We start from the raw sequence: 20,562 nt of genomic DNA on the forward strand, positions 1-20,562 counted from the left end.
GTTACTAATTATTCAGAATATGCATAAGTCCACAAGCATTATATGAGAGCTGCTGGTACATAATTCTATATTTTTGAACGAAAACTGTTTGTGAATTTGCTACAGCAAAATGTTTTTTTTTTTGTCTGAAGGATTATATTGCTCATTGGAAATAACAGGAGGATGTTGGTTAGAAGTCTATTATTAAATGCTAGAGATTCAGAATATGCTGAAGTTTGTAGTAATTTACTACAAGTATGCTGCTAGTACTGGCACACATTTATTTTCCTGTTGGTTCTTTGCAATGTTGGGACAAATGCTGGCAAATGTAACCTTACAGTTGACTTGCCAAATCACTTCCATTTGTTTTATTAATCAAATTAATATAGGAAGTATTGGAAGTAAGTTTGTTATGGGTCATCATAAATACTTTGCTTTAAAAGTACCAAGTAGTAAAAACAAAAAGTAAAAAAAAGAAGTTGTTACCCTCTGAATCGTAATCGAATCGAATCGTGAGGTGCCTAGAGATTCCCACCCATCAATCATCGACGAGAAGAGCAACCGGAGAATTCTTCACAACGATCACAGATGCAATTCCACCCCCAAACAATTAACAATAATTTACTGTTTATAAGCGACGACATGATTATGAAACTTGAAAGGTGGAATTCAGAAAGAAGTGCATTGTGTCCTTTATGCACAGTATAAATAAATGAAAAAAATCATTAAGAACTTTACTGGCTCATAATTTTTTATTAGAGCGTTTGAAAAAGGAATGACTGCCGAAATGTATTTGCACCGTACTGAATAAATTATTTTGTGTGCTTGAATGTACCCTGTATTTGGCCCCTGAATGTAACATGTGGCCCCTTAATGGCCCCTGTTACAGAAAAATCCTAGAACCGCCACTGCACATCGTCATGTTTTTCGGTGACTATAGCTGTCCGTGTGTTCACTGCTTCTGTCGAGCGGACATTCTCAGCCCTAAAGCGAATTAAAACTTACAGCATGCCAGAAATACGACGAGACAGACTCGACTTTCAGCACCTCGATGGTTGATTGTCGATTGTTGGTTGTTGGGACTCAAACGCACAGATAACCTACAACCAAGTAATTCAAGTCTTTTTGAGGAAAGAAATTAGGATGAAAATAATCATTAGTTTTGGTGAGTAGGCTATAATGCTTTTTTGCCCCCATTTTTCCCGTGGAGAATATGATTTTCTTCTTCATTTTTCTTGGAAATTTATGATCGAAACTTATTCTTCTTCTTTTTTAAACATTCATACTATTGTAATGTCTGACAATTAACGGACTAGTAACCCTTGAAGGACAAGAACCACTGTACACTTAACGCACAAGCTGAACTCAATCGCTCGTTTCTCTCTACCCGCCTTTTGCGAACTCACCGCATTAACTCTATAACTGCCGGTGCAAAATAAAAACAGCAATTTCACAACAATTATAAAGAGTCTGTGCGCTGCTACACTATTACAAGTTATTCATTCAGGTAGGACACCACTGAAGGCCTAGGTGTGAAATGCGGAGAAAATGATATAGCTAATACCTCATTTAACTCCTAATCGACTCCTTAGAGTTTTGTAGTCTCACCAATAAATCACCAAGACAGTCAAAACATTTTCATGATATTTAATACTTACAAAGACTTTGATTCCCGAACTGGTTATTGTTAGGCTCAGCCATCGCTGTTATCGGCAAAAATGTTTATCCAGCATGGGCCAATCCGCAAGCCAAAAACTCAGAAGTGTGAAATTGGCCTATTATTTTTCTGTTAATAACCTTCTGTCGATCTGACTATCCGAGACTGAACATGTAATGCACATGGCGTCACCATTTTGACAAATTTGCTTTTTTGTAGTTTACTTGGAGACGATAACAGTATTGTTTTGAAAAACCTGAAAACCTGATCGTTGAAACCTGGTTTCCAAAGTTGACGTATTCAGGCCCCAAAACAATCGTGTAAATGAGCGGGCAGGCATAAAAACTTTTCAGTTTTTAAGTTGAAAACGGTGTTGTGTAAATGGACCCTAAGTCAAATTATGTGATATTATCTCTCTCTCTCTCTCTCTCTCTCTCTCTCTCTCTCTCTCTCTCTCTCTCTCTCTCTCTCTCTCTCTCTCTCTCTCTCTCTCTCTCTGTCTCTCTGTCTCTCTCTCTGTCTCTCTCTCTCTCTCTCTCTGTGTCACCTCTCTAGTGGTTTCAGTAAGATCCCAGAATGGAAAATCCCACATCGGTGTCTCGCCAAATGAGAACACCACTACTGAAGTGTTTTATCTGTCCCACATACTTCCAGTATCCCAGACCTGATTGCTTCATAACCATATACAAACAAATCGGAGAGGACAGACTCTGAGAAAAACAAAGTTCAAAATCTGTTGGATCATAATGACAGCTACGTTTCGTCTCGCATGAAAATTGTTCCACGTATATTGATATCAATTATGTCCAGTAATATCCTGTCCCTCTCACCTTCAACACTAAGGTTACTTACCAAGTGATACACATTTTTAACAGGAGATAAATGTTTCACTGCTGGAAGCAGTCTTAACCTGTGTGTGAATGAACCGACAGAAATGCGGTGGTCATGGAGAGATCTGACACAGTGTGACAGGTTTAGCTGATTGTGACGTACTTTGCACAGATTCTCTGGGTGCCTGAGTAAAGAGGTGGCGGCGCTAGAGGGTCAGACTAAGGTTAAATAAGAGGACATGTTTGATTACAGCCCGAACAACCTCTCTGATAGATTTCAGTGATGCTCTTGGTGTCTGATGGGCACATCTTAAATCACATCTCTTTATTAATCAAGGGAAATTTGTTTTTATCTTGCCTCTCACAGGCCTACGGAGCCCCTAAAGCAGGGCTGGGCAACTTAAAATCCATTTTCCTGCAGATTTTAGATGATTCTAATTCACCTGCCTGTAGCTTTCTAGTAATCCTGAAGACCTAAGCTGCTTCCCAATTCGCCTACTTATACTACGCCCTAAAAGTATGTACTCTTTAGCAAAAAGTAGACAAGCTTTGGAACATACTATCACGTCATACAATTGCGTCTTTAACGGTTGCCCTCTGTCGCAGTAAACTGGCCTGTCAATCATCTTGTCACAGTTAAAATCCTCCACATTTATTTTAATTTCCTACCGTATTGGGAGAGAAATGCAGAAGCATGTTGAACTGCAGTCGAGAGTCTTTCATGCGGAGAATGATATTAATGCATAATGATGCATATTTAAAAGTTAATGGCCAAACGGATCTTTATAAAAGTCCACATTGTTCTTGCAGATGAAATATAACACGGATAACATTAAATAAATATTTTTTTTTTATCAGGTTAAACTTTGCGGCTCCATACCGACCAGATTCAAGCTGGCATGTTGTGAATGTTGTGAACAGATGTTTGACGATTATTCTAAATCACTGGGATATTGCTATTAGTGGGTTATTGATAATGTTCCTACTGCCAGGACTTTCTTCTTTGTTTCTCATGCCCATATTACCCTTAGATCCAGAGATAAGCTGCCTATAAAGATTTATTTCTTAGTGCAGTGTTTATCTTGGAACCATGTAGCCCATCCAAATGCTATCAAACTATGCGTCACATTGTTCTAAGTACTTCTTTTCAGATATCTAAGGTGTTGTTAGCCTTTAACACTTCTTTAAAGTACATCAGTGAGGACATCATGTAATTATGGCTCTCAGTTGCCCTTGTTCCAGAGTTGCCACACTCCAAATGACGCATCTAACATGCCCCAATTTCTTCACATAGGACTCATCTCAAGCCAAATTCTGTCAACTCAATATGAATGTGAATGTCTAGCATTGCTGTGAAAGGTTTTAGTGACCTCAAAGGTTGATGATCTGAAATGACATTTTATTTCATGAGTTTTGATTTTGACATTTGTTGGCTCAGTGTTTTTTGAGGAAATGTTCCCAGATTAGGCCAGGGACATTTTGTGGAAAGTCATATTTCTCAGCATAGGTCTTCTAAATACACATGGGGTCTGGATTATCAAGTCCAGTTTCTGTCCATTTGGAACAGGGGGTTTCAAAAGTGTGAGAATGGACCCATTTCACATTTACGAGTTACATTTTTAAAATAAAAGTTTAGTAATTAATTACCATACATAAACAATACAATTTGAGACAAGTAGAATAACCACCAAAATATCAGTATTAAACAATGACAAGATACGAAATATCACAAAAAAAAAAAAAATGCATTTCCGCAACTTTCCAAAAGAAGAACGTGCGCAGCATGCAAAAACACGCATATAGTGAGGCCCATGCAGGCCGATTCACAAACAAATTGCTTCGTTTATGCTTATGCTTATGTTTATGCGTTTGACTGACAAACTCACATTACCAGTTTGAATCAGTCTGAATCCATCAGAGCAGCTGCTGAATCAATACCAATACCAATGACTCACTTATTGAACTTTAAGTTGCATGTCGATGCATGTTCACCTCAATATAACCATTAGTCTGCTCTAACTTGCTGTGCCACTAAGAAAGCAAAAATATATTCTCTCTTTATCTGCATAGTTCATAATCTTTATTCATTTTTGTAGGTTACCATTAGATAATTTAGCATACCCAATGCAATTTGACAACAAAGAAAATACAAAACATTAATAGGTTAGAAGAACATTTTTGTTCAGAATGCTGTCACCTTTAATTTATGCATTTTAATCTCACTGCTTTGATTTTAACGTCATTAAAGGTAGGGTATGGGATTTGCAAAACGGCCGGCAGATTTTTGAAAATACACAACTCAAATGGTCCTACCTTCTTTCCTCCAACGCTGGCCCTGATTCCACCCATTAGACGTGCAATGGATGGGAGGGGGATGGGGGGAGGGGGTACGACCGTTTGATTGACGAACTTACTGTCCAATGATTCTAGGTGGTCTTGGAAATGATTGGCTGGAGTTTTTCGAGTCCTGCCCGTTCCACAGATGATTAAATTGCTTAATTTTCATTTCAGTGCTTCTAACTCAGTGGCTGTAAGTGGGTTAGGAATAGGATTTCAAGTGATTTTGAAAAAATGGACAAAAAAGAGAATCACATACCCCACCTTTAAGGATCATTTGACCCCAAATTATGAGTAAAGTAATGAAATGAGTGATGTGTTTATAATATTAATTCTTCCTTCTGCCAGTGAATATTGAATACATCATACATCATACTGCCTTTTGTTGACCCAGAATGAGTATGTCACTTTATATGGTCCCAAAAAACATGCTGTTATGTAGGCTACGTGTAGGTGAGATTTTTCACATTGTAAACCTGTGAAAATATTTCAGGTTGAGAATGTTCTTTGGTTTTGAATTTCATTACAACGGGGAAGGATTCATTATCTTGATATCCAAGGCATTGAGACCATAAATAAAAGCAAACCTAGTTCTACTTCTACAGTAACCTAACTCTGTCCTGTCAACATTGTTAATAATCAATTAAGGACTAAATTAAAAATAAAGCTGGGATTTTATTATAATTAAATCATGTTTTTTATTTGAGGCAAAAATAATACTAGTTTTGGTCACTTTTATGCCAGTCATTGATTATGGGGATATTTTGTATAAATTGGCAACTACTAAACCTTTAAGCTCTTTGGATACGTTGTATCATTGTGCACTTAGGTTTATACTAAATTGTAAATACAATACTCACCACTGTTATATGTACAACAGAGTTGGTTGGTCGTCATTATCAATACGCAGATGTAAACATTGGTACCTGTTTATTTATAAATCAATTTTGGGTCTATTGCCTCTATATCTTTGCTCTCTTACCCAACACACACCTGTTGGAGTTTATTCATTTGTATACCCTCTCAATTCCACTCGCCCGGACTGAATTTGGACAACAAGCTTTTCGATACGCCGCACCCAGTGATTGGAACTTTTTACAAAATGACCTGAAATTACAGACCCTGGTGTCAATGAATATTTGTAGATCTTTCCTTAGTGAGCTGTTAAAGGAAGAAACAATTTGTACATGTTTTTAATTGTTTTGATAATATGTTTTATTGTCATGTTTTGTTTTGTTTTTCTTCTTTTATTATTATTATTATTATTTTATTTTATTTTTTGATAATGTTGTGCTGCTCATCTTGGCCATGCACTTCTATAAAATAGATTTTTAATCTCAGAAAGTTATCTGGTTAAATAAAGGGCAAAAAATAAATAATAATAATAATAATAATACCCTGACAAAGACGTGTAATTCCCTCTTACCATGCTTGGGATCCGCACTCTGTCAGTGACCCTGTCACACACGCCTGTCACTCAAACCTTCTGCCCCCTTGACATGTTCACATGTCACTTCCTATTTCATTCACTTTTGAGTCTTTATTAAACACTCAGAATGCATCAGCTGCAATGATTATGCTGTTTTGTTGAGAAGTCCTCTTCTATAAGCAGACACAAGACACTACAGAATAAAAATTATTTTTTATTACTATTAATGTTAGTCACCACGATACAGTGACATCCAATTCAGTATGCAAGAGTAGTGAGAAAGTTAGCCCTCCTCGGTTGAAAACATTACCTGCCAGTATTATCTCACAGTAAAGGTGGTCACATTAGCAAAATTGTGCATGCAAAAAAAAAAAGATCCAGAATTGTCGATAAATCTTACACAGAAGTCATTTTCAAACCAAGTAGCTTTTTGTTGGTCAGTGCAGATAATTTACAATCATGAGCGTAATCTGCACAGGAAACCTGATTGTGTGTATTCCTTCTGGAATGAATGGTAAATATGACTGCATCTTAAAAAAAATATAACAAGGTATCAGTCGCAAAACTCCATTAAGTCATCTGTTCATATGATGGGTAACACTATGTTAGATGCTTATAATGAATTTAGTAAGATAATGTTTTTTTTTTTATTGATTAAAATGTACAATTAATATGTTTTCTATAGGTCAATCAAGTCAACAAGCAATTTAAAGCATTTTAACCTGGGTCCAAAGAGATGAGTTAGCTACTGTGCAAAAACATTGTGCATACACAGTGAAGGAGGAAAATATGCATAGCACCGCTGACAAAATCCATCATCCCTTTAAAACTCTCACAAAGATCTTGCTGTTATAGTTCCCTTCGGCCTCACTTTAACACTGACCATTCCGATTCAAAAACCACTTCTTCATCTAGTACATAATCCTTAAAGACTACAATACATTTCAGAACAAAATCTCTACAGTTTGTGCTTGACAAAAAACTATAATCCCCATGTACCCGCTCTGACCACTAGCAACATCATTTTCTACTTTCTACTTTCATCTTTCCAACCATGACTTTTTATGGCACAATCGGCGATAAACTAGTCTACTGTCATGCTAATACTCTTTGCCACAAAAGACACAGATACAGTAAAGAGAGAAGCCCAGGAAGAGAAAGAGTTGTGTATCGCTTATTGTTGTTAATGCAGTTGAATATAGTTCCCACCCAGGAACTATAGACACTAGGAGAAAATAAGCGGGCAAGTTGGCGAGAAATCACATATTTGACCGCAGCATTAGTGAAGGAGCTCTTCAGTTGCAGCCGATCCAGTGTCTAAAACTGATTACGGCAGATCCTTCCTCTCCGTAGTGGACTCTTTAATGATCTGTGAAAGAGAGATTGCACAGGTTAGTTTTAGCTGAAACAGAAAACACAGCAACAAAATTAAACAGATAAATGAACAATTCAGATGCCCAAACCAGGGCCCGCAGGGTAAAGTTGGCCCATGATGAACTTTTTTGTTTTATTTTTGCTTTGAAGTGTACAGAATATTAATGAATTAGATTTTTTTTAAATGGTTACACTTTACAAGATTCCATTTGTTAACATTAGTTAACATGCACTAACAATGAAAAATAATTCTAAAGTATTTATTAATTTCACTTAATGTACATTTCAACATTTTGTATATGCTATTTGTTTGTATCTGTTTTGTATCGAAGTTGTATCTGTTAATATTATTTAAAAGGCTTTACTGTCCATTGGAGCTAACGTTAACAAACGGGACCTTATTGTAAAGTGTTACCAAAAAAATATCTAAACTTTTACATAAATGGATATAATGCAACATTTACGTTTGGCCCATGACCCTCAATTACGTTTTTTTTTTTTTTTTGGTTCCTCTGCTCTAATGCAATGTATGAAAGATAGAATGAACGAATCAATAAATAAACAAAATGATCAATTATTCCATTGTGCTGTGAGAGAGATAGTTATAGATAGAGATAGATTATGTCGAAGTGCATTCATGTGAAGTGGATTTCAAAAACTTGGAATGGGTATTTTTAAAGGTTGATGCACAGCGTCCCCTAGCAGCGTGTTTACCTCTCCGTCACGAGTCTCAACAGTTCGCACAACTATGCTCCTCTTCACATGTGCCTCAGGAGTCAGCTTAGTGTCCATGCTGGTGTCTAGCAACACACACACACACACACATGATTAAATAGAGAAATTTAAATCAAGCTGTAATCAACAACTGGATGATGAATTACTCACCTCTAAACTGTAAGTTGGTGAAGTTCTGCACGGGAACAGTGATTCTAGAAGAGGTGGGAGAATATTAATTGAATCATATTTGAATTCATTTAATCAATGTGGTTCATGCCATTTCTCTCCTCACCTGCTCTCTTCTCCTTCGAGCAGCTTCCTGTAGGTGGCAATCTCAATGTCCAGGGCCAGTTTTACATTGAGTAGGTCCTGGTACTCCTGCAAGTGTCTGGCCATCTCATCCTTCAGCATGTGGATCTCGTCCTCCAGATGAGCCACGGTGTCCTGGTAACCGGCCGTCTCCATGGCGAAACGTTCCTCCATCTCTCGCAGCTGACGCTCCAGGGACTCGTTCTTAAAGATTTCAGAGGATTTTAATGCTGTCAAGTACTGTGGTCTACAGTCATGACTGAAATTTTTGTTGTTCTTAATAAGTTTGGTGGCAGGTGAAATGAAACACTTACAGTCCCACGAAGAGATTCCAGGTCACAGGTCATGCCCTGAATCTGCCGACGATACTCATTGGCCTCCTGCTTAGCTTGTCTCAGAGCCTCTCCGTTCCGATTGGCTGCATCAGTCAGATCAGCAAACTAATAAAATACATTTTTTTCTTATTTATTTATTTATTTATTTACTTATTTATTTATAGTAATATACTAAAATACGAAGCCCCGCACATGACATGTGGACAAAAAAATAAAATAAAAAATTATATATATATATATATATATATCACCAAGGCTGCATTTATTTGATAAAAGAATGCAGTAAAAACAGTAATACTGCAAAATATTATTACAATTTAAATTAAATGGTTTCTGTTGTAATATATTGTATATATATTAAAAAAAATATATATATTTTAAGCATCATTAATAATAATAAGAAATGATTTTAGAATGACTTCTGAAGGATCATGTGACACTCAAGACTGGAGTAATGATGCTGAAAATTCAACTTTACCATTAAAGGAATAAATTACATTTTATAATATATTACAACAGAAACTATTTAATTTAAATTGTAATAATATTTCACAGTAATACTGTTTTTACTGTATTTTTGACCAAATAAATGCAGCCTTAATGTTTCTGACTGGTAATTTGTTCCCACAAATTATGAATTTGTTCCATCTTTTTAGTAAATCGTGGCCACGTTGTACTAATTCGCTCCCTCATTTTGATTGAACTAAAACAAGGGAATGAATCATTACAATGTGGCCATGATTTAGTAAAACAAGGAAACAAATTCTTAATTCATGTCCACAATTTAACTCAAATGATGGAATGAATTAATAAAATGAGGGAATGAATTCTTAATTTGTATAATATTGCCACACACGTCATTGGTGTAGAAACAATTTTCACTCAGCAATTGCTAGTAAATTTCACAATTAATTACAAAGAAATAACTTTGAAATAACATTAAACATTAAATTTTGAAGACTGAAATAGTATTTTCTTGTAAAACACACTCCAATAATCTTTGTTTTATTCACAACTTTGAAAAATCTGATTTTATAGTGGGTGATTTTATAATATAAATTGTAATGTATTTGTTTATAACTATAGTCTATAACTATAAAATCTATTATATAATATTATAAATAAAATGTTCCTCTAAAAGAGAAAATCCACTAAGGGGAATGCATGCGTGAGTGTTCATGTAACCTTTGAGCGATACCACTCCTCAGTCTCCTGCATATTGGAGGTGGCCATGGTCTCAAACTGAGCTCTGATCTCCTTCAGGGCAGTGGTTAAGTCTGGCTTAGACACATCCAGATCCACATGAACCTGTTGGGCCATCAGCTGCTCGTGCAGCTCTCTCATCTCCTACACAGAGGAAGAAAGAGGATAGAACGCGTTAGAGAAGTTTCCAGGTGAGGGAATATGATGGGGTTTTTTTACAGCACGGTGTCCGATCAAGTCTGATTTTTACTGTCCATGCTGTCATTTTGCAAGCGATGAAATTGTGAATCTGTTTGTTCAGTCAAAGTCATCAAAATCCATTAAAGCTACAAATAGCCATATTAAATGAACAGATTTGAGACGGATATGGAGTAAAATCTAAGAGACGGGGAAGAACTGAACAGATGGAGGTAGTGAGGAGAGAGTGGGAGAGATAACAAACCTCCTCGTGGACCTTCTTCAGGAAATTGATCTCATCCTGCAGAGCATCAATCTTCCTCTCCAGCTGTACACGGTTCAGAGCCGCTTCATCCACTTCCTGGAATCAAAAGTGAGATTCATGACAGCAATAGCTAACTCGTGAATGAGACGGGAATGGATTGTTTCTTACTTGTCTGAAGGTGTTGAGGTTATTTTCTGCCTCTTGTCGTAGGGCAGTTTCATCTTGAAGTCTGGAAAATGGATTAAAAAAAAAACAGAGTTACCATTCCTAAAGTGAACTTCAACCTAAAAAGGATTCTATCCTAAGTTCAACAAACAACTGTAAAACCACATATTCAAGATTTGTGACCAAAATAACCCCAGACCCAAGCATTGGTGTATTTTCTTATTTTCCCTCCATCAGGTATATTCCTGATGAAGGTCATGGGACCGAAACGTGAATAAAACTATTTTAATACGCGTTTAAAAAAAAAGTGAATACAGCTATTTTTATACATCTGCAAGTATTGATAGTGTACAGGATTTTTTTTTTTTTTACAGTTTTGATTTCTGACTTGTTTTTTTATCTTTTTCCCCTATGCATCTATCACCTGCAGGTGTGCGTGGGTATTTGTTGATTGCTTATTTTCCCTCTTAAACGTTTTTAGCGCAATTTTCCCCCGGAAAATGTTAAGGAAGGTCTAATCTCGGGAACGCACAAAAAAAATCCAGGAAAAGATTTACTATCTCTTAGTGTTGTGATCCCATGAGGTGAGAAAATTGCGCTAAAACACTCACCGAGTTTTTATTACTTGTTTTTTTTTAGAAAGGTTGGGTTCTAGTTATAAAAATTGTGATGTTTATTCACTTTTTTGAAGCCTTCACTTAAGCAGCATTCCCAGCAAGCTATATTGATCTCACAGTGCCAATGACTCACTTATAAAGACAGTCACTTGTCGCCACCTACTAACGATAACCTGCAGAAAGATTGAATGTTCCCACATGAAAACTGACACAGACTGTCTGGAATGGTTGCAGAACAGTTACCCTCCAGAACTGAGTTTGGACTATCCTAACCTAGACATATAGAATTAAAACAAAAAACATAAATACAACTAAAAATGTACTTGTGGTAGGCTTCAATGATGTTACAACTAACCCAGAGTCCATGAACTAGCTCACCTTCCAGCTAACAGCCAAAACATTAGCACTAACAACTTGCATGAAAAATATCTACACAGACACACAATAAACATAATTTAACTTTGATGAGTTTAACTACAACGCAGAAATATCCATAACAAAAATAAAGTAAGTTAAAAAAAGTTTCTTACATCAAAAAAACTTGTTCTGCTCTAAAATCTGCTGTTTTCTCCACAGGGCTCTTCGTTTTCACATAAACCAAGCATGTGTGAAGTTAATCAGGTGATTTATAACTTGTTCCTGATTGGAGAATTTGGAAGTGTTGCAATTAACCCACGTTACAATAATCCCTGTAAAAATGTCTCCCTATAAAACTTCTCTTTAAAAAACACAAACAAACAAAAAAACAATACAGTTAATGCTCTGCTATCTGTGATGACATGAATGTTATTTCCCAAAATTCCTAAATAGTTATTTGTGATAAATCAGTCATGACAGCTGCAATGAAAGGCTCCCAGTGGAGGGGACCTATGTGGTGTGGTGAGACCTGCAGGAGGGGGCAGGACAGGGTTCAATGGATCACTCATGCATCATTAACTGCTCTCACACACACTGCAACAGCCACTCTTTCCCACGGGGTGGAGTACATGCACACCCTTTCATATTCTTCTAAACTGAGCAGCTACACCTGACACAAGCAGTCCAATATACATCAATCCAAACAATTCCAAATAAATAGTGCCTAGTATGAGCATACAAATAAATATGTACATCAAAAATAATCACCTTGAATTCAGATACATCACTCAGACCTAATGCAACTTCACTTTTTTTTGTTACCATGGTCCATGAATAAAATTGTATTTTTCTATTACTGATGTTCCATCAAATATTAACAAGGAATTAAATAGAGAATTACAAGTGACATTTTATATAAAAACATATACATTCTCATGTCTGTTCTATTTTATAAGATCGATGATTCCAATGAGTTTAAAGTTGAGGGTTTGGAACTTGATTGAAAAATGGTTCTTCTCTCTCATACCTAACAACAGGGCATCTGCACTGGGTGGGTTCAGCCTTTGTGGAAGCTGTGCTGAGGTATTGTGCCCCTCCCTGCCCCCATAGGGCTCAGTGGATCAGGCTTTAGTAAAAAAAAAAAAAAAGGCAGTGTGGGATTGAATGGGAGCACGAAATGGAGAGCCTCTCATTGAAAATGGGTTTGGGTGCTATAAATTCACTAGTAACATTGTAGTTTTGGCAGTGATCTGGAAAAATGCTTAAGGCGCTGCAGTTGTTTAATTTTAAGAGATTATCCACCCATAAGACAGCTGTACTTAAGGGCAGGTTAATAGATGGTGTTTCTCTGACATGGCTATTGAGCTGTTTTTGTGTCATTGTTCTCCTGTTGCTCTTAGCGTTCTTCTTGGCATGTCCTGGAATGCGTGACACCTCCACCCCAGCCAGACACATCTAATCAAGTACACCCTATTTACTCTGACAAGCTGGTTAGAGTGGTTTTAACTTTGTGTTGTCAATTGTTTTCATCATGACACCAGTAAATCAAGGTATATATTCCTCACTGGGTTTCTTTGCATTTTTGAAAGTTAACTGATTAATTGTATCGCTTTCAAGTGTCTGCCAATAGCATAAATGTGAAGGTAATGTCAATACAAGACAACTGGGATAATCAGAAGTTACCTTGAAGATGAAAGTTTATAACAACAAAAAAAAAACATTATCCCTTCCCTTTTATATAATTTTTAGGAAAAAAGAAAAATATGTGAAATTGCTTAAAAAAAATTAATTATATATATATATATATATATATATATATATATAATATATATAAAGTGTTTTTAATATCTATCTATAGAATTGTTTGGTGAACATTTTGAACTAAAATATCTATCTATCTATCTATCTATCTATCTATCTATCTATCTATCTATCTATCTATCTATCTATCTATCTATCTATCTCTTATATATTCCCAATATATATTCAAATAATTGAATATAAATACATCTCTATAATATTTAATTTCACGTGTTTTTTTTCTTACTGTTAAAATACTTTTTTTTTTTTCTCTCAAAATTTCTGCAGACCCCTGAAACTAGTATGAAACCCCCTGTTTTAGACAAACAAGGTGCAATATATAAAATATTTATCATTTTTTTGTTTTGTTTTTGTTTTTAAGTTGCATTGAAAATCCACTTTGCTTAAAACTCTGGGAGAGCCCTTTGAATGGGCGTAACACATCTGTCCTTACCTATGTTTAAGAGTGGCCAGGTCTGAGGCCAGGTTGTCCTTTTCTATCTCCAGTCTGGCTTTCCCAGCGTTGAGTCCGTCCACCTGTCTGCGAAGCTCCCTCAGCTCCTCCTGGTAGATGTCCCCCAGACGACTGGGCTCCTTCCCCCTCAGCTGGTTCAGTTCTGCCACCAGCATCTTGTTCTGCTGCTCCAAGAAGCGCACTTTTTCGATGTAGCTTGCGAAGCGGTCGTTCAGCCCCATCATCTCCACCTTCTCATTGGTGCGCGTCTCCCGGTACTGGGCCTTCAGCAGGGAGTCCACCGAGAAGTCCAGCCGCTCCCCGCCCAGGGACAAGCGTGAGGTGGACATGGTGGCTGGGCTGGAGGTGAGGTGGCGCGGGCTGCTGTGGAGGGACAGGCGGCCCGTGCTGAGGCGGCTGGTGATCCCCACGGACGGGGAGCCGCCCGGTGTCCCGAAACGCTTTCGGTAGGATGAGAAAGCACGCTGGGGTTCCATGGCAGAGGAGAATGAGACCAAGTGTGGGTGAACTTTGGGTTTTTATAGAGAAGGTGGGGAGAGAGAGGGGGTCCAATGGGGAGGGCAAAGGCCAGGGGGTGTGTATGTGAGCCCGGAATTGTTTGTGCTTGTCCACCCAGTCTCCTGACTGCCTCTTTTCACTCTATTCGGTCTGTCTCTCTGGTGTGGGGTGCACCGTGTGTGGGGAGGGGACACAGCCAGTCAGAGAAAATCCTATTCATGCCACTGCTGGAACACATACACACAGGGACAGACTGTTATGGCACTGATATTTGACTGTCACTTCAATTCTCTCTCTCACCCCATAATAAAGTGCAGCTTTGTACCTCTTCTGAGATAATTTGAAGTTCCTCTCGTTCTTAGTCACAGTTTTTCTGCCGTTCCAAGAGGGATTTTAATGATGTCACAGAACACTGGGTTGATTACGTAAATCTTCATTATAAATAGAGTCGAAAGCTTTCTTTTGTGCTGATCTCGGAACATCACACACACACTTTTCAGCACCACAGATTCATGTTTACCAGAATAATTTGACTTATTCAGCTTTACACAACTCACATTGTATAACTATCAAAAGGAATGTTTACCCAACAATCAACATTCTGTCACCATTTTCTCATCCTCATGTCATTCCAAACCTGTATGACTTAATTTTTCTGTGGAAAATGAAAGAAGATATTATGAAAAAATGCCTGAGCTGCCATAAAATTAAAAACTTAATAGAGACCAGGGGATGTCAAGCTAAAAAAAAAAAAAAAAAAGCACTGTCAAAACCACTGTTGTTATTGTTAACTAAAATTAAAACTATTAATAAAAATCCTTTTCATAAATGGAAATAAAGCTGAAATCAAATAAAATATAAATATTAGATAAAACTTTAGAAATGTGAAATAAAAATAAATTAAAGGTAAATAGAAATATAAAAAAATAGAAACTATGACAAATTCCCTAATAAAATGACAAAAAAACCCTCTGAAAACTGACCAAAAAAAAAAGTATATAAATAATAGTAAAATAACGTATCAAAGCATCATGAAATTAGACTATATATCCCATCTGCTGTATTTCAAGTCTTTATACGATAACTGTGATAACAAAAGAATGTGAGCTAATATTTAAGGAAAATCTTGCCTTGAAAAGCTTATTTGACAAATGTTTAAAAAAAATGTAGTTTGGACATTTTGCTCATTCACTCATTCATTCATTCATTCATTCATACATACAATAAAAAATCTTCTAAAAATATAAAAATGTAAGAAACATCCAGTCATAAGAACCAAAGACTCACTCTACTTGCTTTGCATCATTATGTATTACTGAAGTGCAATAGATATAGGACACAAATGGTTTGGCTTATGCCTTCGTCAGCAATAGAGGAGTGTATCAGTGGCAGAGACACTCACAGCCAGACTGAAACAACGCATCCACCAAAACAGATTTCTAGGGGATGAGCTCATCAGCAGTCAACACTGATGACCTGCAGATTGCAGGATTGTTATGGGTGGACGGTCAGGTCCAGTGAGTGTTGGGTATATGTGAAGATGTTAGTCCATTTCTGCTGTCTAAAATCACAAAGAAAAGTGGGGGAAGATGTGTCAGTGGGAAAATTGTGTAAAGAACTTTGCACACTTGTGAACATATATTTAGGAAATTGCACATTAAATATATCAGTCTGTGTTGTGTGAGGAAGTATGCTGGGGGTTTTTTGTACACAATATAATATATTTAAATATTTTCGAATGCAGTCCCTTATGGCCACCAAGGCTGCATTTATTTGATCAAAAACACAGAAAAACAGTAATATTGTGAAATATTATTGCAATTTAAATTAACTGTTTTCTACTTTAATATATTATAAAATGTAATTTATTCCTGTGATCAAAGCTGAATTTTCATCATCATTACTCCAGTCCTCAGGGTCACATGATCCTTCAGAAATCATTCAGATATGATGATTTGCTGCTCAAGAAACATTTCTTATTACTATTATTAATGTTGAAAATAGTTGTGCTACTTAATTGCTCTTGGATGAATTGCAATATAATGTAAAAATGTATACATTTCTTTTAAAACAAAAAAAAACTTACTAACCCAAAGCTTTTAAATGGTAATGTACGCAGATATAAAAATATTAAATATTTAATTTAAAATATATAAAATTGTATATATTTTATAAATTAAAATGACTAAACTGGGGAAAGAAGAGAGTAGCCTACACTGTAAAAAAAAATCTGTAGAAATTACAGTATTACTGGCAGCTGCTTGCCAGTAACGTACTGTAGATTTAAATTGATGTTATTTACTGGCAACAGTTTGCTCAAAGTTAAATGAACATTAAACATTAACAAGTCTTTATCTTTACAGAATAAAACTAAAATAACAGCCTCATGCAAAGCATTCTGGGAACCAAAATCTGAAGGAAAAAAAACAGAAAAAGGTTGATGAAGATTTCTGGTTCCCAGAATGCTTTGCATTAGGTTGTTATTTTATAGTTTTATTCTGTAAAGACAAAGACTTGTTAATGTTTAATGTTCATTTAACTTTGAACAAACTGTTGCCAGTAAATAACATAAATTTAAATCTACAGTAAGTTACTGGCAAACAGCTGCATAACTACAGCAATTTTTTTACAGTGTGGCCTAACATCATATTTCCCAGCAACATTAAGAATTGTAATGTAGTTTGTCCTGTTTGTCTGAAATACTCTCTACTGGAATTTATGAATTTATGATTTAGAACAGATTTTTACTACAAATCTGCTGGCTTAAGGTTAATACTGTAAGAACATTATAATTATAACATTGAATGTTAAATCAAACAATGTAAATAAGAAGTTATCACCTTGGATAAAAGGCAGTTCATTTCAATTTTAGTGCCTTATTTCCTCCTCAAGCTACAGTTCACAATTCATATTTTCTAATGGTTTAATGCCATGGATTTTTTTTTGTTTCAGCACTACTGGTGAGTTTATCTTCTATAACTGCTGAAAGACAGATACTGAATAGGCCATTACCTGAGATTTATCGTATTGGTGATGGGATTGGAATTCAGAACTATGAAGTAAACCTGGAAATGTTGTCTGAAACGATTGTGCTAAACATACTGTTATTGTACTGAAATAGTTAGGAAAAAAATCAACAATAACCGTGTATATCTTGCTTGCTTCTGGTCTTTCTACATATATAATTCCACAGTACCTCATGATCTGTTTGTGGTCGTGTCTCTTTCGTTCTCCCTGCAGTGCTTCACCTGTGTGGAAGACAACTGCAAGGTCATAACTTCCTGCCCCACATCTGCCAACTTCTGCAGGACTGAGGCCACTGGTACGTGCCGAGACATGTACTCCTCACCCCGTCACTGCTATGCAAAACTACAGCTCTGAGCCTCGGTTTAAAAAAATTAAATAATAAAATAAATAAATATATATATATATATATATATATATATATATATATATATATATACAGTGCAATGCATAAGTTAATACACCCATGCTAAAGTTGACTAAAAAGAGGAATAAAAAATCATATTTTGGAAATTGAACTTAATGCCTTAATTTAAAAAATTAGGAAAAATCCAACCTTTTAGGACACCAATTTTCTTTGTGAATGAATAATGTATCGTAAATAAATAAATGTTCTTCCTTAAAATACATGGTGCATAAGTGTGTACACCCCTATGTTAAATTCCCATAGAGGCAGGCAGATTTTTATTTTTAAGTATTTTTTATTTATTAATTTTTAGGATACTATGCATCCTGATAAAGTTCCCTTGGCCTTTGGAATTAAAATAGCCCCACATCATCACATAGCCTTCACCATACCTAGAGATTGGCATGATTTTATTTCAGTTAGCCTAAAAGCTAGTTTGATTTGCATTGAGAGATGATCTTATGGAAAGTACCCCATGCCAATCTCTAGGTATGGTGAATGCTATGTGATGATGTGGGGCTATTTTAATTCCAAAGCACAAGGGAACTTTATCAGGATGCATAGTATCCTAAAAATTAATTTAAAAAAATACTTAAAAATAAAAATCTGCCTGCCTCTATGGGAATTTAACATAGGGGTGTACACACTTATGCACCATGTATTTTAAGGAAGAGCATTTATTTATTTACGATACATTATTCATTCACAAAGAAAATTGGTGTCCTTAAAGGTTGGATTTTTCCTAATTTTTTAAATTAAGGCATTAAGTTCAATTTCCAAAATATGATTTTTTATTCCTCTTTTTAGTCAACTTTAGCATGGGTGTATTAACTTATGCATTGCACTGTATATATATATATATATATATATATATATATATATATAGAGTCAAACCCAAATTTATTCAGACACCTTCAACATTTCTCACATTATCACAATTTATTCGCTATAGTTTAGAAAATGGTAATAAAATATGACAAGAACTCATGAGTTATCAAATCAGTTGATATAGTCTCACAAAGGAATTAGGTTCAATAGCTGTCAGCTGTCAGTTGTTTAAGTACACAATTAGATAATACCAATTTAGGTCAACCAATTACCAAGCAATGCTTAATTTTGTTCAGTCTGTGGTGTAAGAAGGTCGCATTAGCAATTAAAGAAAAAAACTCTTAACCTGACCATGTTTTGCTTAAAGTGTCTGAATAATATGTTTATAAATTTTACTGGTAGCCCACTCACTGTATGAAGAATTTTTGGGTATAATATGTCACATTTTACTGTATTTTGCTATCCTCACTTACATAAATGAACTTTTTTTTACTTTGTCCTGCAAGTAAAAAAATATCCAAAATTATATCTGGTGTCTGAATAATTTTCGGTTTGACTCTGTGTGTGTGTGTATATGTATATGTATATGTATATGTATATGTATATGTATATGTATATATATACATATACATATACATATACATATACATATACATATACATATATACAGTATATCATTTAAATAATATAGGCCTATTTAATATATGACTGTCTATTTTCAGTTTCTCATTTGTCCCGTACATGTGAGGAGTCCTGCACACCTGCGGAAAATGTCCACTGCTGCGATCAAGACTTGTGTGGATGAACGTCTCTATGTAGTGTACAAAGAGTCTTGTTATGCATGAAGAATCATGTATCAATTATTAATCGATACATTTAAAATGTGATCACTCACCACCATTATAACTGAAATGTGATGAGCATGAGCACTGTAAAAATTCAATAAAGCCTCTTTAAACGTTTCTGTATAAATGATTTCCACTTAATGTGTTGCTTGTTGTCGGTTTAAACATATATTGCTGCAGGCGTGTGAAACAAAATATATATATAAGATATAAATAAAATATATATCAGAAATATTCAGACTAGAAAGTCTAAATACAGAGTCCCTATTTTAACTGGGAACAAACTAGGTTTCAAATAAAACTCATTTGAATTCTTACTGAAATTATCAACAAACTTACTGGTTGAAACTTGACAGGGCGACTAGTATACAAATGAGCCTTTAATTCCACTGTATGTTCCTGAAAGAGTGTTGCCACTTCCAGTGTTGGGGAAAGTTACTTTTAAAAGTAATGCATTACAATATTGTGTTACTCCCTAAAATGAAACTAATTGGATTACTTTTTTATGGAAAGTAATTTCTAATAGTAATACTTTTGCGTTTCTTCTCATCTGGGCTGGGCTTGCTTGTTTTTTTATTTATTTAATAACAACAACAAAAAGGTTATTCTATTTTTGGCAAATGTAAAGGCCCTTTGTGCATAAGGGAAATAAGTAAGAAGGAAATGCAAACTCAAACCTGTACAGAGGGCGCAACTCAGACAAGAATGTTCATCACTCTTCAACAATAAAAACAAAAAATTAGTGATGTTTATCTAAAGTCATTTTTGCTTAACTACAATAACCATCATGTTTACAGACAACACCTCTACTTACGGCCGATTTGAAACTTAGGCCGATTTGAAATGTAAGTTTTGTTGTAAATTTAAAAGTAATTTGTTACTTTACTAGTTACTTGGAAAAAGTAATCTGATTACATAACTTGGATTACTTGTAA

The 20,562-nt window shown here is 35.5% G+C and overlaps 1 protein-coding gene across 1 annotated transcript; it reads right to left on the reverse strand.

Annotated features, from left to right (window-relative positions):
- Positions 1–6,433: 6,433 nt before the first annotated feature.
- Positions 6,434–14,667, reverse strand: gfap (glial fibrillary acidic protein). The gene is made up of 9 exons (XM_084115025.1): positions 14,006–14,667; positions 10,781–10,841; positions 10,613–10,708; positions 10,153–10,314; positions 8,947–9,072; positions 8,616–8,836; positions 8,492–8,535; positions 8,321–8,406; positions 6,434–7,601 (listed from the first exon to the last, which is right to left on the reverse strand). The coding sequence occupies exons 1-9, from the start codon at positions 14,500–14,502 to the stop codon at positions 7,560–7,562; spliced, it is 1,335 nt and encodes a 444-aa protein (XP_083971151.1). The 5' UTR covers positions 14,503–14,667; the 3' UTR covers positions 6,434–7,559.
- Between the last annotated feature and the right edge of the window lie 5,895 nt (positions 14,668–20,562).

This window comes from Abramis brama (assembly GCF_963993115.1).
Source record: "Abramis brama genome assembly, chromosome: 1".
NCBI lineage: Eukaryota > Metazoa > Chordata > Actinopteri > Cypriniformes > Leuciscidae > Abramis > Abramis brama.

What these genes read in the sequence shown, in the direction of transcription:
- gfap (XM_084115025.1), bottom strand. Translation starts at nt 14,502, where the DNA reads ATGGAACCCCAGCGTGCTTTCTCATCCTACCGAAAGCGTTTCGGGACA. An exon ending in TGGAATCTCTTCGTGGGACT is followed by an intron (nt 8,837 to 8,946) that starts GTAAGTGTTTCA and finishes GAAATCTTTAAG; the next exon opens with AACGAGTCCCTGGAGCGTCA. An exon ending in CACCAACTTACAGTTTAGAG is followed by an intron (nt 8,407 to 8,491) that starts GTGAGTAATTCA and finishes GTGTGTTGCTAG; the next exon opens with ACACCAGCATGGACACTAAG.